Genomic DNA, 15,011 nt, shown 5'->3' with positions numbered 1-15,011 from the left:
ATTTGGGGGCAGCAAAACAAATCCTTGGTATGAATATTTGCAGAGATAGGAAGAACAGAACATTGATGCTATCTCAAGCTGATTATGTTGAGAAGGTGTTGCAACGTTTCTCTATGGAGAATGCTAAAGCTGTCAGCACACCTTTAACTGGTCATTTGAAATTGACTAAGGAGATGTGTCCCAAGACACAGGAAGAGGATGATAAGATGTCCAAGGTACCCTATGCTTCAGCTGTAGGAAGTTTGATGTATGCTATGGTATGCACTAGGCCAGATATTGCACATGCAGTGGGAGTCGTTAGCAGGTATATGAGTCATCTAGGATTTGAGCATTGGAATGTTGTCAAGTGGATTCTCAGATATTTGAGAGGAACATCCAATAAGTGTTTACACTTTGGGGGCTCTACTACTGATTTACAGGGCTATGTTGACTCAGATTTGGCTGGGGATATTGATACCAGGTAGAGTACTACAGGTTATGTCTTTACTGTTGGTGGGGCAGCCGTGAGCTGGGTTTCTAGGTTACAGAAGATTAATGCTCTCTCCACTACAGAGGCAGAGTATGTTTCTGCTACAGAGGCAGCCAAAGAGATGATATGGCTTCAGTTCTTCTTGGAAGAATTGGGACATCCTCAGAAGGATAATTATTTGTTCACAGATAGTCAGAGTGCCATTCATCTTGCTAAGAATTCAGCTCTGCATTCTAAGACCAAACACATACAGTTGTGGTACCATTTCATTCAGTCAGTTTTGGAGGATGGACAGTTAAAGCTGGAGAAGAGACATGCCAATGACAATCCAGCAGATATGTTGAAAAAGGTTGTAACAAGGGAGAAGTTGAACTCCTCTTCAGCTTCGGTTGGTCTTTTAGACTGAACATGAATAAAAGAACAGTAGAGTCCAGGATGGTTTGATCTAGTGGGAGCCCCATGTGGTAGTGGTATTGCTACAGGATCAGTCTCCAAGTGGGAGATTGTTGTTTAGTGTGGAGCCTGATCAGTCCCCAAGTGGGAGATTGTTAGATTGTGGTGACTGATCAGGAAAGTACTGTACATATTATGGCTGACATATGGCCGACATGTTATAACCCTAAAGCGGTTTAATACTTGTATAAAAGGGCTTAGGGTTGGGTATTTTTTCATAATGTTGTGATACGAAATTGGTTCTTGCGGCGGTATTGAGCTGTAAGGGATTACAGATTGTAATCAGGTTGTAATCACTAGATTGTAATAAGATCGGACTTGTTGTTTGGTGGACGTAGCCTAGGGATTGGGTGAACCACGTTAAATCTTGGTGCCTTGTGTTCATTTCTATGTGTTCTATTATTTTCTGTTATTGGTTATATTTGCATGTAGTTTTTATTTATGTCCGTGGTTTATCCTAACAATAGGGTGTCAATGGCTTGAATATGCAAAGATGTTATATGAATAGAAATACTATAAACTCATAAACCCTCAATAATCAATGTGATTGCTACTTTTTCAATAGTGAAGCTATAAAAAAGGGGCTAAAAAGGATGACATGGGAAATGACATAAGACTTATATGGGCTACACGAAAAACACTTAAAATAGGTCATTCATGTACTTGCACCTTATATCAATCATATCTTCAACAATATCATTCAAGAGGGCTTCCCCAAAAATTAGATAGCCAACGTTGTGATTCCCTTTCACAAAAACAATGCTATAAATAGTCCATCAAATTACCACACTATTATGGTTAAGCCCCCTCCTTGGGAAACTTTTTGGAAGCATGGTTAAGAGTGGAACTAATAGTTGGGTAGAAATAGAAGGAAAAAGAGATTAAGTGTAGGTTGGTTTTAGACCAAATATTTATTATTGACCATGGTGTTAGCCTTAGGTTCTTGGTTAAAAAATTATGGAATATGCAAGGTGGTGAGGCCTTTTGTTGTTTACTAGACTGTTTAAAAAAAAGCTTTTGGTGGTGAATGAGTACAAATATCTTTGGACTAATTTTCTCAACACTTAATTGGGAAATGTACAAAACAGAAGAATTCAAGGAGAATATAAATCATCATAATTGGCTTAAGATGATTTTGGAGGTAAGACTAGATAGAAGGAAATACATGGATAAGAAAAATGACACACCGATAGAGAAATGATATGTTAATATACATGAATATTTAGATACTAGTGAAGAAAGGGAATTTCTCATGAGGGAAAAATTCAAGATGGGTGCATACGTCAAAACAAAATATTTGTATGTAAGTCTATTATGTCAAAAAGTTCGATCCCAGTGGAGATCACGAGGGAGAAACTACATAGGAGAAACACTAAATGGCGAGTTGTAATGGACACCCAGGAATGCCCAAAAGCTGAATCAACTACTGAAATTATATTAATTCTAAAAAATGCTACAATCAAGTACAAAGAGATGTATTCCAAAGGCCAAACCGTAAGGGAATGACGTCTAGAATGTTACAACAGAGAATGAACATCCCCTATTGCCAAAAAAGAGTGTGATTCACACATCCAAGCTCTTATCAAATGCAAGTTATAATCATCCGATGCTCAGTAATGAGACTTTCAGCCCTATTTATCCTTTTCTTCATCCTTCTAGAAGGAACTAAAACATTAATTAATTGCAAGAGCTAGAAGCTTCCTCCTTCCAATAATTAATGTATACCCTAGAAATTCCTCCCTGGCAATAATTAATTAAATCACAAGAAGCTTCCGTCCTTCCAATAATTAATATAAACCCTAGAAGCTATTAATACAAAGTCACCTTTTAATTTTAATTGAATGACTTTAATTTTCTTATCCTCCACTTAGACTTTGGAGAACGTGAAGGCTAAAACATGGGAACATTACAGGTCCGCCCTCCTTGAAATTGCTTTCCCTCAAGCAATCTTAGTCCTATTTTTTGTAGTACCTGCTCACTCTCCCAAGTAGCATCTTCCTCTGGCAGATATTTCCATTTGACTAAATATTTTTTAATCAACCTGCTTCACAGAGTCCTTTCCCTAGTATCCAGAATAGCCTCAGGAATTAATACAAGCTTCCCCTCCTCATCTAATGGTGGTAATTCTACCGAAGGCACAACTCTTTGTCTGATGGCTTTCTTAAGCCTTGACACATGAAACACATTATGCACCCAACTATTTTCTGGAAGCTCTATCTCATAAGCAACCTCACACACCTTGCGGATCACTTTGTAGGGGCCATAAAACCTAGGCTTCAAGTTCTCTGCTCCACTTTTCTTGAGTGATGACTGTCTATATGGTTGTAGCCTCAGGTAAACCATATCCCCAACTTCAAAACTACGCTCTATCAGTTGCTGGTCAGCATACAATTTTTGTTGATTTTGGGCTTGCTATATATTCTCCTTGAGCACCCTCAAAATATCCTGACTATCCTGCAAGAAGTTTTTTGCTTTGGGCACTCTACTATCTCCCAAAACTAGATCCATGAAACTAGGTGCTTCATAACCATACAGTGCCATGAATGGAGTCATCTTAATGGACATATGATAAGTGGTTTTATAATAGTACTCCCCCATATGTAATCATTTGACCCAAGCCCTCTGTTGTGTAGTCACATAGTTCCTTAGATATCCTTCCACCCATTTATTCACAATCTCTATCTGCCCATCTGTCTTTGGATGATAACTAGTACTAGGTGTAAGTTTAGTACCACACAACCTAAACATCTCTTGCCAAAAAGTGCTTATGAATTTACTATCCCTATCACTAACAATGAAAGTAGGTAGCCCATGTAATCTGAATATCTCTCTAAAGAAAAGATCAACCACCTGTGTTGCTGTATAAGTGGATGGAATAGCAAAGAAGTGAGCAAACTTCGTCAGTCGGTCAAATATCACATAGATGCAATCTTTCCCTTGTACTTGTGGTAACCCAGTGATGAAGTCCATGGAAATACTTTCCCATTTCCTATTTGGAATGGGAAAAGGTTGTAACAACCCTGCAGGATATGTGTGCTCTCCCTTATTCTGCTGGCAAATTGTACACTCCCTGACATACTTCTGAACATCATCTTTGAGCCCTTTCCATGTGAACTATTCATGGATCTGCCTGTAGGTCTTAAAGACCCCTAGATGTCCAGCTATAGGTGCATCATGAAATGCCTTCAGTATTACTTCCTTATACTGTGATGAAGGAATCAAATATGTCCTGCCCTGAAACTTTATCAACCCATCCAACACCACATAGCGATATCATGTATGGTGCCTGCAATTACTCCAGAAGCCCAAGTGTCCCTTGCATATTCTTCTATGATCTTATTTCTTAGAACTCCTGTAATCTCAGCTAGAGCACAAATATGAGGCCTCCTGGATAAGGCATCTGCAACCACATTCTTCTTACTTTTGACAAACTCAATGTCAAAGTCATAAGCCTGCAACTTTGTAATCCACTTTTGTTGTCTATCATTCAAATCATATTGATTCATGAAGTATTTGATGCTGTTGTGATTGGTTTTGATAACAAACTTTCCCCCAACTAGGTGGGACCTAAACTTAGCCAATGCATGCATTATAGCCAACATCTCTAGATCATATAAATAGCTTCTCTCCACTCCACAGAGCTTCCTGCTCTCAAAAACAATGGGATGCTTCTCTTGTATCAAGACTGCTCTGATCCCATCTCCTGATGCATCACAATGAAGCTCAAATGGCTTTGTGAAATCTGGTAGAGCTAATACTGGACATGATGACATCACCTTCTTGAAATGATCAAAGCTTCTCTGAGCTGTCTCTGTCCATGTGAAGGCCCCTTTCCTGGTAAGGTCTGTCAAGGGTGTAGCGAGTTGTGAAAATCTTTTAACAAATCTCCTGTAAAATCCACAGAGACCAAGGAATCCCTTAAGCTGTGTAAGATTTTTTGGAGTAGGCCAATCAACAATAGCCCTAATCTTTTCAGGATCTACTTGAACTCCCTTTGCACTGATAATATGTCCAAGATATAGTAGCTCGATCATCCCAAACTCGCACTTAGATTCCTTGGCATACAATGATTCTTTTTCCAAGGTAGACAACACCATCTCAAGATGTTGTAAATGCTCCTCCCAAGTCTTACTAAAAACTAAAATGTCATCAAAGAAAATCAAAACAAATCTCCTAAGCTGCTCCCTAAATACCTGATTCATGCAACTTTGGAATGTAGCAGGGGCATTGGTTAACCCAAATGGCATAACAAAAAACTCAAAGTGGCCATAGTGACACCGAAAAGCTGTCTTCTCAATGTCCTCCTCCCTCATCCTAATCTGATGATACCCTGACCATAGATCAATCTTTGTAAAAAAACATGCACTATGTAACTCATCAATTAGCTCATCTATTCATGGGATGGGATATCTGTTCTTAATGGTCTTCATGTTTAATGCCCTATAATCAATGCACATGCACATTGTCCCATCCTTCTTCTTTACCAACACTACTGTTGAAGCAAAGGGACTCTTACTAGGCCTGATATGTCCAATTTCCAACAACTCCTTAATTGCCTTCTTTATCTCATCCTTATGTTTCTTAGGATGACGATAGGGAGTAATCATGACTGGTTTGGCTCCCTCTTCAAGCTCAATAACATGTTCTATCCCTCTGTTAGGAGGAACCCCATGCGAAATCTTGCCAAATACCTTAGTGTGCCTGTCAAATATCTCCTGAATCTCTGGTGGATGACTCTTCACATGTGGCTCTTGTGAAGTTGGCATAGTGAAGCATTCTGCTGCCCACTCTATGTTACTATGCCGAAAAAGTTTTTTCTCCTCCAGGAAACTACTCTGCAACTCCCATCTGAAAGTCCTCTAAGTACCACAATTCTTCCCTCATGCTGAACCAAACTTGATGTGAAGATTAGATATCTTCTGAGTGCATAATAGTTTAATACCATTAGCTACCATAACTCTAAATTTGGCGTGCTCCTTAGTCTGTAGGCCTCTCTTGGCTACAAATTGTGCATCTATAAAATTATGTGTAGCCCCAGCGTCAATGAGTGAGATCACTTTTTGCCCTTGGATAGTACCTCTGACCTTAAATGTGATTGCCTTCTGAGCCCCCGTTAATCGTGCTAATGACTTCTCATCCTCAAGAATGCTGCTCTCCTCTGTAGTGCTATCATCATCTGAATTTGAGTGTTGATCCTCTCTCTCTGACTGTGACTCTTCTACTGAGAAATACTCCATTTGATTTGCCTTAGCCTTGAGTGGACACTTATGAGATAAATCCCAAGGCTCTCTACAATGAAAACATAACTTTTTCTTTCTTAAATCATTCAAGGTGTCATTATCCAACTTATCTCTTTTGGGCTGAACATCCTTGTGAAAAGGTTTTTTGTCCTTCTCCTTTTCCTTTTTCATATAAGAATCCTTTTGCTGAAATCTGCTCCTAAATGAAGAAGGTGCTAAGTCACGAGCCTTTTTAGTGGCCTCTTGCAACGTACCTGGGTCATGTCCCTTGATCCAACCTCGCAAGGGTTCTGAGAGTCCATCCATAAACAACACTACTAACCTCCTCTCTAAAATATCTGTGACCAACACAGCTAACCTCTGAAACTCATTGATATATGTTTCAACTGATCTCCATTGCTTGAGTTGTGCCAGCTCCTTAAACTGTAATTTAGGATCTCTAGTATCAAATCTCTCTATGAGCTTCTCAGTGAACTCCTCATAAGATGTGATCTTATTATCTCCCAAAGTTACCATGCCACGGTGCCACCACTCATGTGCTGGTCCATCCAAGTGAATAGTTGCATACTTTATAGCCTCCTATTCAGGCATAGGATTCAGTTGCAAGTATGTATCCATCTTCTGCACCCAAGCTCGTGTGGTCATCTTCCCTAAAGCATCATAATAAGCTAAAGAAAGTTTCCCCACTTTCTTTCTCAACTCAAAGTTTTGACTTCGTCCTCCTGATCTGGGCATGTGTCTCATCCTCAAGACCAAGTAATCTCTGAGAGAGATATCCGCCTGAAACTCTGGCCCACTGGCCTCCCAATCCCTCCTAAACTGATCTTGTAACTCTACAATTTGTGGTTCATTAATCGGTTGAACTGGTTCTCTGGGTGGAAAGGTCGGTAAAAGAGGTCTTGAGCTGGTTGTTCAAGTTTGTCGTGCAACATGTCTAAAGTTATCAACCTCATTTCCATTGTTGTCATGTTCATTATTAACATTAATGTTGTCTCGGCCTCCATTATCATTACCCCTATTATTGTTGTTTCCATTGTTGGCATCACCTGGATTAATATTGATGCCCATCTGTCTAGCCATTAGTTGCAACATCATATCCGTTCACCTATTTTGCTCCTATTGCATTCGTTGCCCTTCCTCTAATGTACCCAGTAACCTGAATATTACATTTTCTTGGTCGGAACTGGTATTTCTATCATCTTGGTCACCCATGCTGATGTCTTGTTCAAAGAATGTCTCCTTTGTGTCTATATGACTGGATTGTATGTCCCCTTGCACAAACAAACTATCCTGTTCATTAAGCGAGTCCGAACTCCTACTTTGTCTTGCTCTAATATTGCAAAAATTATAAAGCCCTTGTCACATGCTCAAACATAAATGTTGAAGATCTCCACAGGATGGTAGGACTTATAGCTCTGATACCACTGTAATGGACACCTAGGAATGCCCAAAAGCTTAACCAACTACTGAAATTATATTAATTCTAAAAAATGCTACAATCAAGTACAAAGAGATGTATTCCAAAGGCCAAACCCTAAGGGAATGACGTCTAGAATGTTACAACAGAGAATGAACGTTCCCTATTGCCAAAAAAGAGTGTGATTCACACATTCAAGCTCTTATCAAATGCAAGTTATAATCATCTGATGCTCAGCAATGAGACTTTTAGCCCTATTTATCCTTTTCTTCATCCTTCTGGAAGGAATTGAAACATTAATTAATTGCAAGAGCTAGAAGCTTCCTCCTTCCAATAATTAATGCATACCCTAGAAATTCCTCCCTGGCAATAATTAATTAAATCACGAGAGGCTTCCGTCCTTCCAATAATTAATATAAACCCTAGAAGCTATTAATACAAAGTCACCTTTTAATTTTAATTGAATGACTTTAATTTTTTAATCCTCCACTTAGACTTTGGAGACCGTGAAGGCTAAAACATGGGAACATTACACGAGTAAAAATGCTATTAGCTCAATTGAGAACTAGCTCTCATCACCTTAAGTGTGACATAGGTAGATGGATGATACCTAAAGAAAAATGGGGAAAAAATACTCTGCCTATTTTGCAACATGGGAGTGGTAGAGATAAAGTGACATTTGGTCATGGAGTGTCGAATGTATCATTAACATAAAAAAGAATAATTTAAACATTTTTTTTGAAGAAACAAAGTTGGACACAACAACAAACCTATGGATCAAGATTCAACTCTCAAAGATCTGATCTATAAAAGAGATCACAAATTGTTGAAGGCTTTAGTACCTTATTCCAAAAGTGTGTACTATATATAGATCTCATAGACTACTTTGACTTTGTAAACGTAAATAAAATCATTCATCCATATAATAACTGAATTAATCCTATTTGTATTAACCCTAAACAAAAAGGGAAGGATACACTTTACCCACTACATTCTTATGTGGGCCTACTAGTTTTGTTTGCCTACGAAGTCAAATAACATAGCCCGCCTTGGACCATATGTATAATTGGAAGGCATATCAATTGGCCACAACTACAAGGAATGCGAATTCTTCTGGATTCCTTGTTCATTTCATCTTTCTCCGTTTTCTTGTGCGCTAGGGTTTGTCGTGCTAATTTCAATTTGCCATTGCCTATCTCAACCAGAGTGGCTCACGGCATGGAAAGTGCGACAGTTGCAGAGAAAGATAAAATTGATACGGTAGATGCAGAGAAGGCGAAGGAAGAGGATTCAGGGAAAAAGTTAGCTCAGGAGATGGAAAAGAAGTTAGCAGAGGAGATTGGATCGCCTCCAGAGAAACCCCTGCCTGATGATTGCTGTGGAAGCGGATGCGAAACCTGCGTTTGGGACATTTATTATGATCAATTACAGGAATACAACACACAGAGGGACGCCTTTATCAAATCTCTGTCAAGCTCAAACCCTAAAAACTAGGTTTTGGGGTAATTTCTCGATCCACATCATCTCAGGGCAAATCTGTGTAGTTCAACCTTTATTTCATCATCATTTTTGCTGGATCCATTGATTTAATAATGGCTGGCTGCAAATTCTTTTCAATTAGTGGTCTCTTCATTTTCATGTTTGAAATTTTGACGGAACTTGCCGATTCTTTTCAGTTTAGGATATGACAATTAGAATTAAAAGGCTAGCAGACTTCACAGCTTTAAATTGTTTAACAAACGGTTTTCTAAGTAAACAGATTATAGCAGCGAAAAATATTATTTGTTTGAGCCTGGCTGGGCTTGAGTGAAATCTTGAGAGATAGGGTTACGAACAGTATCAAGGCAGGCACATATATGATGATTACCTATTTGGTTCCAGAGGACTATCAATTTTATGGACCGTACGATCTTGATCTAGTTTTCCGTTAATAACAATAGTGGTAATTTAACAAGGTTTTCAACTTCACAATCTTTGGGTGCCTCTTGTATATGTTTGCAGGCCCCGAGCAAATGCTCATGAGGTGTAATGCATAAACTTGCCTGCCCTTAATCGAGAATCTCATCTTACCTTTGAGTAATCAAAATCTCTTAGGTTTTGAACCTATTGTAATTGGAATCCTCTTGTTAGAATAGAGTAAATGGGTCAGAAGTTTAATGATCCTATAAATTCTTGATTTTAAAGATGGTATAAAATTGTGCGTCGGAGATGATTTGAAACTATACTTGTTTTATATTAAGATTTGGAGGTTATCATGTGCGCTCTGCAATCTATATCCCTCATTGGATCTGATTGTGTCATGGGCAGCTTTAGGGGCGTGTTATGAGGAGGTTGAAATTCATAGCTTCCCTGTTAACAATCAAGGTTGATAATAATATTTGGAAAATTGGAGTTCCTTTGAGGTATGCAAGATGTGTTTATTAATGTAGTATGCAGCTGTGTAGGTGTAGGTTTAAGGATGGAAGTGTGTAGTAAGGACTTTTTGAGTTTGTTTCGTTTTTTTCCATCTATTGGTTTTCTTAGTTGTCATAAATGACTCTGACTCTCACTTATAAGAGAATCTGTAATAAAGTAAGAATTAGAAAATTGAAAAAATTAAGCTTTCAAATGTTATGGATAGTATCACATTCAAATATTTAGGTTGTTGTTACTAATGATAGTGTTAAAGATGGATGAGTTTATTTGATTATCACGTGAAGTACTCGACAATCTATGAATTTACATAATATGCAAAACAAATCTTGAAGTTAGAATAATGAAGTGCATTAAAAGACACAAATATTTTTTGAAGGGAAATATTGGATTGGAGAATATATATACAATGACATTCATATAGTCAAGAGGTTGATCAGTTCTTCTTTGCTTGTACTTTGTATAGTGTAGGTCTTCAACAAATCAAGCATTGGCTAGGCCTTCACAATATGTTGATACATGTTGCATGTGGCATGCTCTATCATTTGGATGGTGTGATGAAAAGCATTGAATGCATATGGTATCAGTCCTTTGACATGAACATGTAGTGTGGTTGTAATCATATGTTACGTCTTTTGGCCATATTTCACATAGATATGCATGCCTCATGTAATAAACTTGTATGGTCTTATGGAATGTTGACTTGTGTAGTGTGCAAAGTTGTAATATATTGTGAGGCCTCACCTCGACCCGTATAGCATAGACATTCTTACTTGCATTTTGATATTGAGGACTTTGATATTTTGACACTTATTTGAGACTTAGATGGATAGTGGATTGTTTTATCTAATGATTTTGATATTTCAGTAGTGTTTGCAATTATTATATGTACTAAGAACCTAATTTTGTGTATGGGATGATCGAACACATATGGATGCAACTCTATGACATGATAGAACTAGATTATAATGTGATGTGAAATGTTAATTGGATTATGATGATTTATGATATGCAGATAAATGTTAAATTGATTATGATGACTTATAATATGTAGATAGATGTTAATTTGATTATGATAGTTTATGATATGCAGATTTGATATTCTAACATCTTGAATGATTTGTTTGAAATGATTAGGAAAGGAAATCTAATTTGAATTATGTTAATAGGGATTTTGTAAAATTTGAAATTATATGCATTTATGATGTATATTTTATATGACCTCCTTGGACTACTGATGCTCGAGTTTAATATGCAGGAAGTGGAACCATGGAATTTTTTTGGGGGAAACAAGTTCTAAACCTATGTGAACACAGTTTAACCAAGGCGAATCTTTGGAAGATTCAAAAGCCTCGTCGTGATGTATTTTATTTAGTAAATGTAAGTTTGCGTGTATGTGGAAATGTTTAATCATAAGGACACATTAAGGGCATGTCATGGTGATGTGAAATGTGCTTTTATTTGTCACTTGATACTTTGGATTTTGTGTGCATTGACATGTCATTTAAGGTTTTGATCATAGTGGCAATTTACCCTAAAATTAAGTACCTTGTTAATGAGCAGGAAACCCACTTGACAAGGGGTAGGATGGGTCACAATTAAAGGAAATTCGAATTTGGACTTGGTTAGGGTTTTGAGGGGTCATTAGGTGGTCCAAGAGTGTCTTTTATGTGAAAATGAGCTACCCATTTGATAGTATAACATGTTAGGGACCTAATTTTGACCATGATAGTGACTAGACAGCCTAGGGGCCCCCTTTACACATGCATTCTTCCATCAATTCGAAATTGGAGTTGTCACATGTGTTTTCTCCCATGTTTCCACTAAGTCAAATATAGCAAATTTAGAGGGAGACAAATTTGTAAGAGGAAGTGGCTCGATGTCTTTGCTAAAATAGATGGTGAGAAGGCCTTATTAGAGAGTCTTGGTCAAATTAGTGGGTTGTTCACCCACTCTCTAAGTTTAGAGACAGTTAGGGTTTGGAGAATTACTAAGGGAGCTCTACAACAAATATCATTGCCTTAGCTTGGACCAAGGTTGGTGTTTCAAACCATGTGCATTTTCTTTCTTTTAGTATTACATAGTAAAATTGCAAGCATGGAGCATTTGTTATGGGATCTTGCATTGTATTGTGAATCTTTGGATGGTAGATTTTGGTATTGTGTTGTGCCATTGTGAATCTTTTTATTGTGTTGTGGTGGTATGAATGTACATTGTGTTTCATGAAATTTCTTGGTTTTTCTTTCTTGAATCTCCTTGTTTTGGAATTGAATGCCAAGTTTTGTTATGGGTGTGAGGGCTTCACTCACCCTTTGGGAAGGGAAGAGAAGTCCAGGGTGAAGGGCTTAGTTGGGCTTGAAATATAGTTGAGAACCTTGGAGTATGGGCTCCATTGTATGCCATATTCATTCATATCTTGCTTTGGGGGTGATAAGGAAAAATGGTGTAGAAAGGAAGTTAATAGAGTATGGGCTTCAAGGAAGCTATAGCTATTGGAAGTATGTTTGGAGGATGTTTGTGGAAGCCCCAAAAGGGCATAGAACTTGTTGATTTGTGAAAAGCCCCGAAAGGGCATGAAAAATGGTTTATTGCAAGTATGATATGATATGGCAAGTCTCCTTGAAAGCACACCTTCACCCTATGTTCAAGGTTCCATTGGTGAACCTTTGTGAAATTCCCTTGGGATGGGATTTTTCAAGTTTGTAATGTGATGTTCATGCAGTTGTAAGATTGGAATGGAAATTCGGTTTGGATCTTGTTTCCCCTGTTTGGTGGGTGGCTTCATAGAGGCCTAGCATGGGAGGTGAGCCTCCATGGTTCCTAGTTTGTATGTATATGCAAGTTTTGTGAAGATGGACTTCTTGAAGATATTAGGGTTTCACCATTGACTAAGTTGAAAAATTCAAGTGTGTAAAGAGAGGCCAATGTTCCATGTCATCTCAAATATGTTGTGGTTTCAAGTCTCCATTGTTATTTCATTTTGATGTAAAAGAGAGTTGTTTATCATTGTTTATTGTTTGAAATTGTGAAAGGAAAGATTGAAAAATTGTATATATTTTACTTGTAAGGAAATACTCATTATGAGATTTGATGTATTATGAAGAAGTTATGTAATGAGATCCTTCTTCTTCTGTTAATTGTAAATCATTTGGTAGAAATGTTTTATAAATGATGTGTGAAAGAATATTATAGATATAGTTGATCAATTTGAAACATAGATGTTGCATTGTAAATTCATATATTATGTAATGTAAGAAGGTTATCATATTTGATAGTTTGTTTCATGTGTATGAAAATTAGTTCATTTGGATTCCAAGTTCTAATAAATTCTTGAGTTAGAAACATCATCACATCATCAAACTTATTCACCAAAATTCCATGGTAGGAATAAAAGAAAATCAACTTGAGAGAATGAATACATAGTCCAAAAGCATAAGGAAACAATCTTGTAGGTGTATATTATGCCTCTAGAAAGTGTATGGGGAAAGAAATTATTTCCTTTCCCCAAGATTAGAGACCAACAAAATATAAAGGAATATACTTGATACTCCTAGTAAGGACCTATAAGGTTTAGGGGTTATAATATAAAATGGCTAACACTAGGTCTCCTAAGTCATCCTTAAAGTCACAAGATTTTTGGAAGTGACTTAAAGAAATATACAAATCAAATAAGGTACAAAGAAAATGAAATTAAAGAAATTAAACATTCAACACACTTGAACCAAGACAAATAAAGAATATTATTTATATATCAATCTTAACACAAAAAAAACTAACCAACCCTTACTACCTAGGTGTTACCTTTTTGAGTGGAAAATGCCATATTTTAACATGGGAGCAAGAGGCTGTGGTCCTAAAGGCGGCTTCCCTTGTCACATTTGGGAGGTTATGAGAAATGGCAATGATGGAGACTTGTTTGACATGACATAAGACCTGCATCTCTCCCTATGCGCCTAACAAATTTGAACTTTGCAAAATTTAATATTTTGATTTCTTGCAACCCCATCAAGCCTAGGCAAGAGGAGCCATGCATTTGGAAAGAAGGGAGGAAGGGTTAGGTGTTGGGAACATGACCCGTGCTAGATTTATGACACCTTGGGATCCATGTTGCCTAGTCCTTGCTAATAGGTGATTTGGGGAAGATAAAACCATCATTGCCTAATCCTTTAGGAGGGAAAAGAAAGGGGGCACGTGACCCTAGATTTGGAGAAGAATACGTTTGGGAGGAATGTGAGGTTTGTTTTTAAATAATGTTTAAGTTGAGGTGGGTTATCTGTAGTTATGCTAGAAGCATTTGTTAGGACATAAGATTAGCTAGATTTTGAACTTAAGTCTTTAGAATTATGATTAGGTAATAATTAGATTAATAATGTAATGTAATTAAATAAAATTGGTATTAGGAGGATTGTTTATGTTGTAGGTTGAATTGAAATACCTTAGGGTTTGGGTTAATATTGAGGTCAAGAAAATATTAGATAGTAGGAATATAAATAAATTTCGAGGTTGAGGAATGTGAGGCACATTATCTTTATTATATATATATAATTATTTTAATTATTTTCTTTTATATAAATAATATATATTCAATTTTAGAAGGTAATGAGAGCTTTTATTCTTTTATATATTAAATAATGTATTAAACTTAATCTTTCCCCCAATTTACAACATATGAACGTGGCATACTCAAATTTAGATGTGGAAGGAGAAATATGACCTTGAAAAAAACAATATGCTAGTTAAGCCAAGTAAAAGTATTAAATAATTTATATATCATTGTGTGGATGTATATATATATATATATATATTATTTGAGTATGCCTCTTATATAGGACATGAGGATTGATAGGGTATCTTTAGTTATCGATTATTTGGGGATTAACAAAATAAGTAATTAAAATGGGAATGTTAATTATGGATAAATGGTTAATAGAGGGTAACACATTAGAGAAATTTGGAGAATAAATGATTTAAAATACCTAGGCGGAAAACATCAATAAAGGATAAAATGTATCTCAGTAAA

The 15,011-nt window shown here is 36.9% G+C and overlaps 1 protein-coding gene across 4 annotated transcripts; it reads left to right on the top strand.

Annotated features, from left to right (window-relative positions):
• The first annotated feature begins 8,638 nt into the window (after nucleotides 1–8,638).
• LOC149578576 (oxidoreductase-like protein, amino-terminal protein) lies at nucleotides 8,639–11,423 on the top strand. 4 transcript variants are annotated; one of them, XM_089829970.1, is made up of 2 exons: nucleotides 8,639–9,081; nucleotides 10,463–10,841. In XM_089829970.1, exon 1 carries the CDS (start codon nucleotides 8,681–8,683, stop codon nucleotides 9,071–9,073), a length of 393 nt encoding a protein of 130 aa, XP_089686096.1. In that variant the 5' UTR covers nucleotides 8,639–8,680; the 3' UTR covers nucleotides 9,074–9,081; nucleotides 10,463–10,841. The 4 variants fall into 4 exon arrangements, with proteins under 4 accessions (XP_089686096.1, XP_089686089.1, XP_089686083.1 ...); XM_089829963.1 differs by lacking the exon at nucleotides 10,463–10,841 and adding an exon at nucleotides 9,339–9,801; XM_089829957.1 differs by lacking the exon at nucleotides 10,463–10,841 and adding an exon at nucleotides 11,250–11,423 and having other exon boundaries at nucleotides 8,640–9,081.
• The last annotated feature ends 3,588 nt before the right edge of the window (nucleotides 11,424–15,011 follow it).

The sequence above is a fragment of the Cupressus sempervirens genome, chromosome 1 (genome assembly GCF_028749045.1).
Source record: "Cupressus sempervirens isolate cs-2001-9-10 chromosome 1, ASM2874904v1, whole genome shotgun sequence".
Classification (NCBI taxonomy): Eukaryota; Viridiplantae; Streptophyta; class Pinopsida; order Cupressales; family Cupressaceae; genus Cupressus; species Cupressus sempervirens.
The sequence above is the reverse complement of the archived record's forward strand: the minus strand, read 5'-3'. Positions and strand labels throughout refer to the sequence as shown.

What these genes read in the sequence shown, in the direction of transcription:
- LOC149578576 (XM_089829957.1), top strand. Translation starts at nt 8,681, where the DNA reads ATGCGAATTCTTCTGGATTCCTTGTTCATTTCATCTTTCTCCGTTTTC.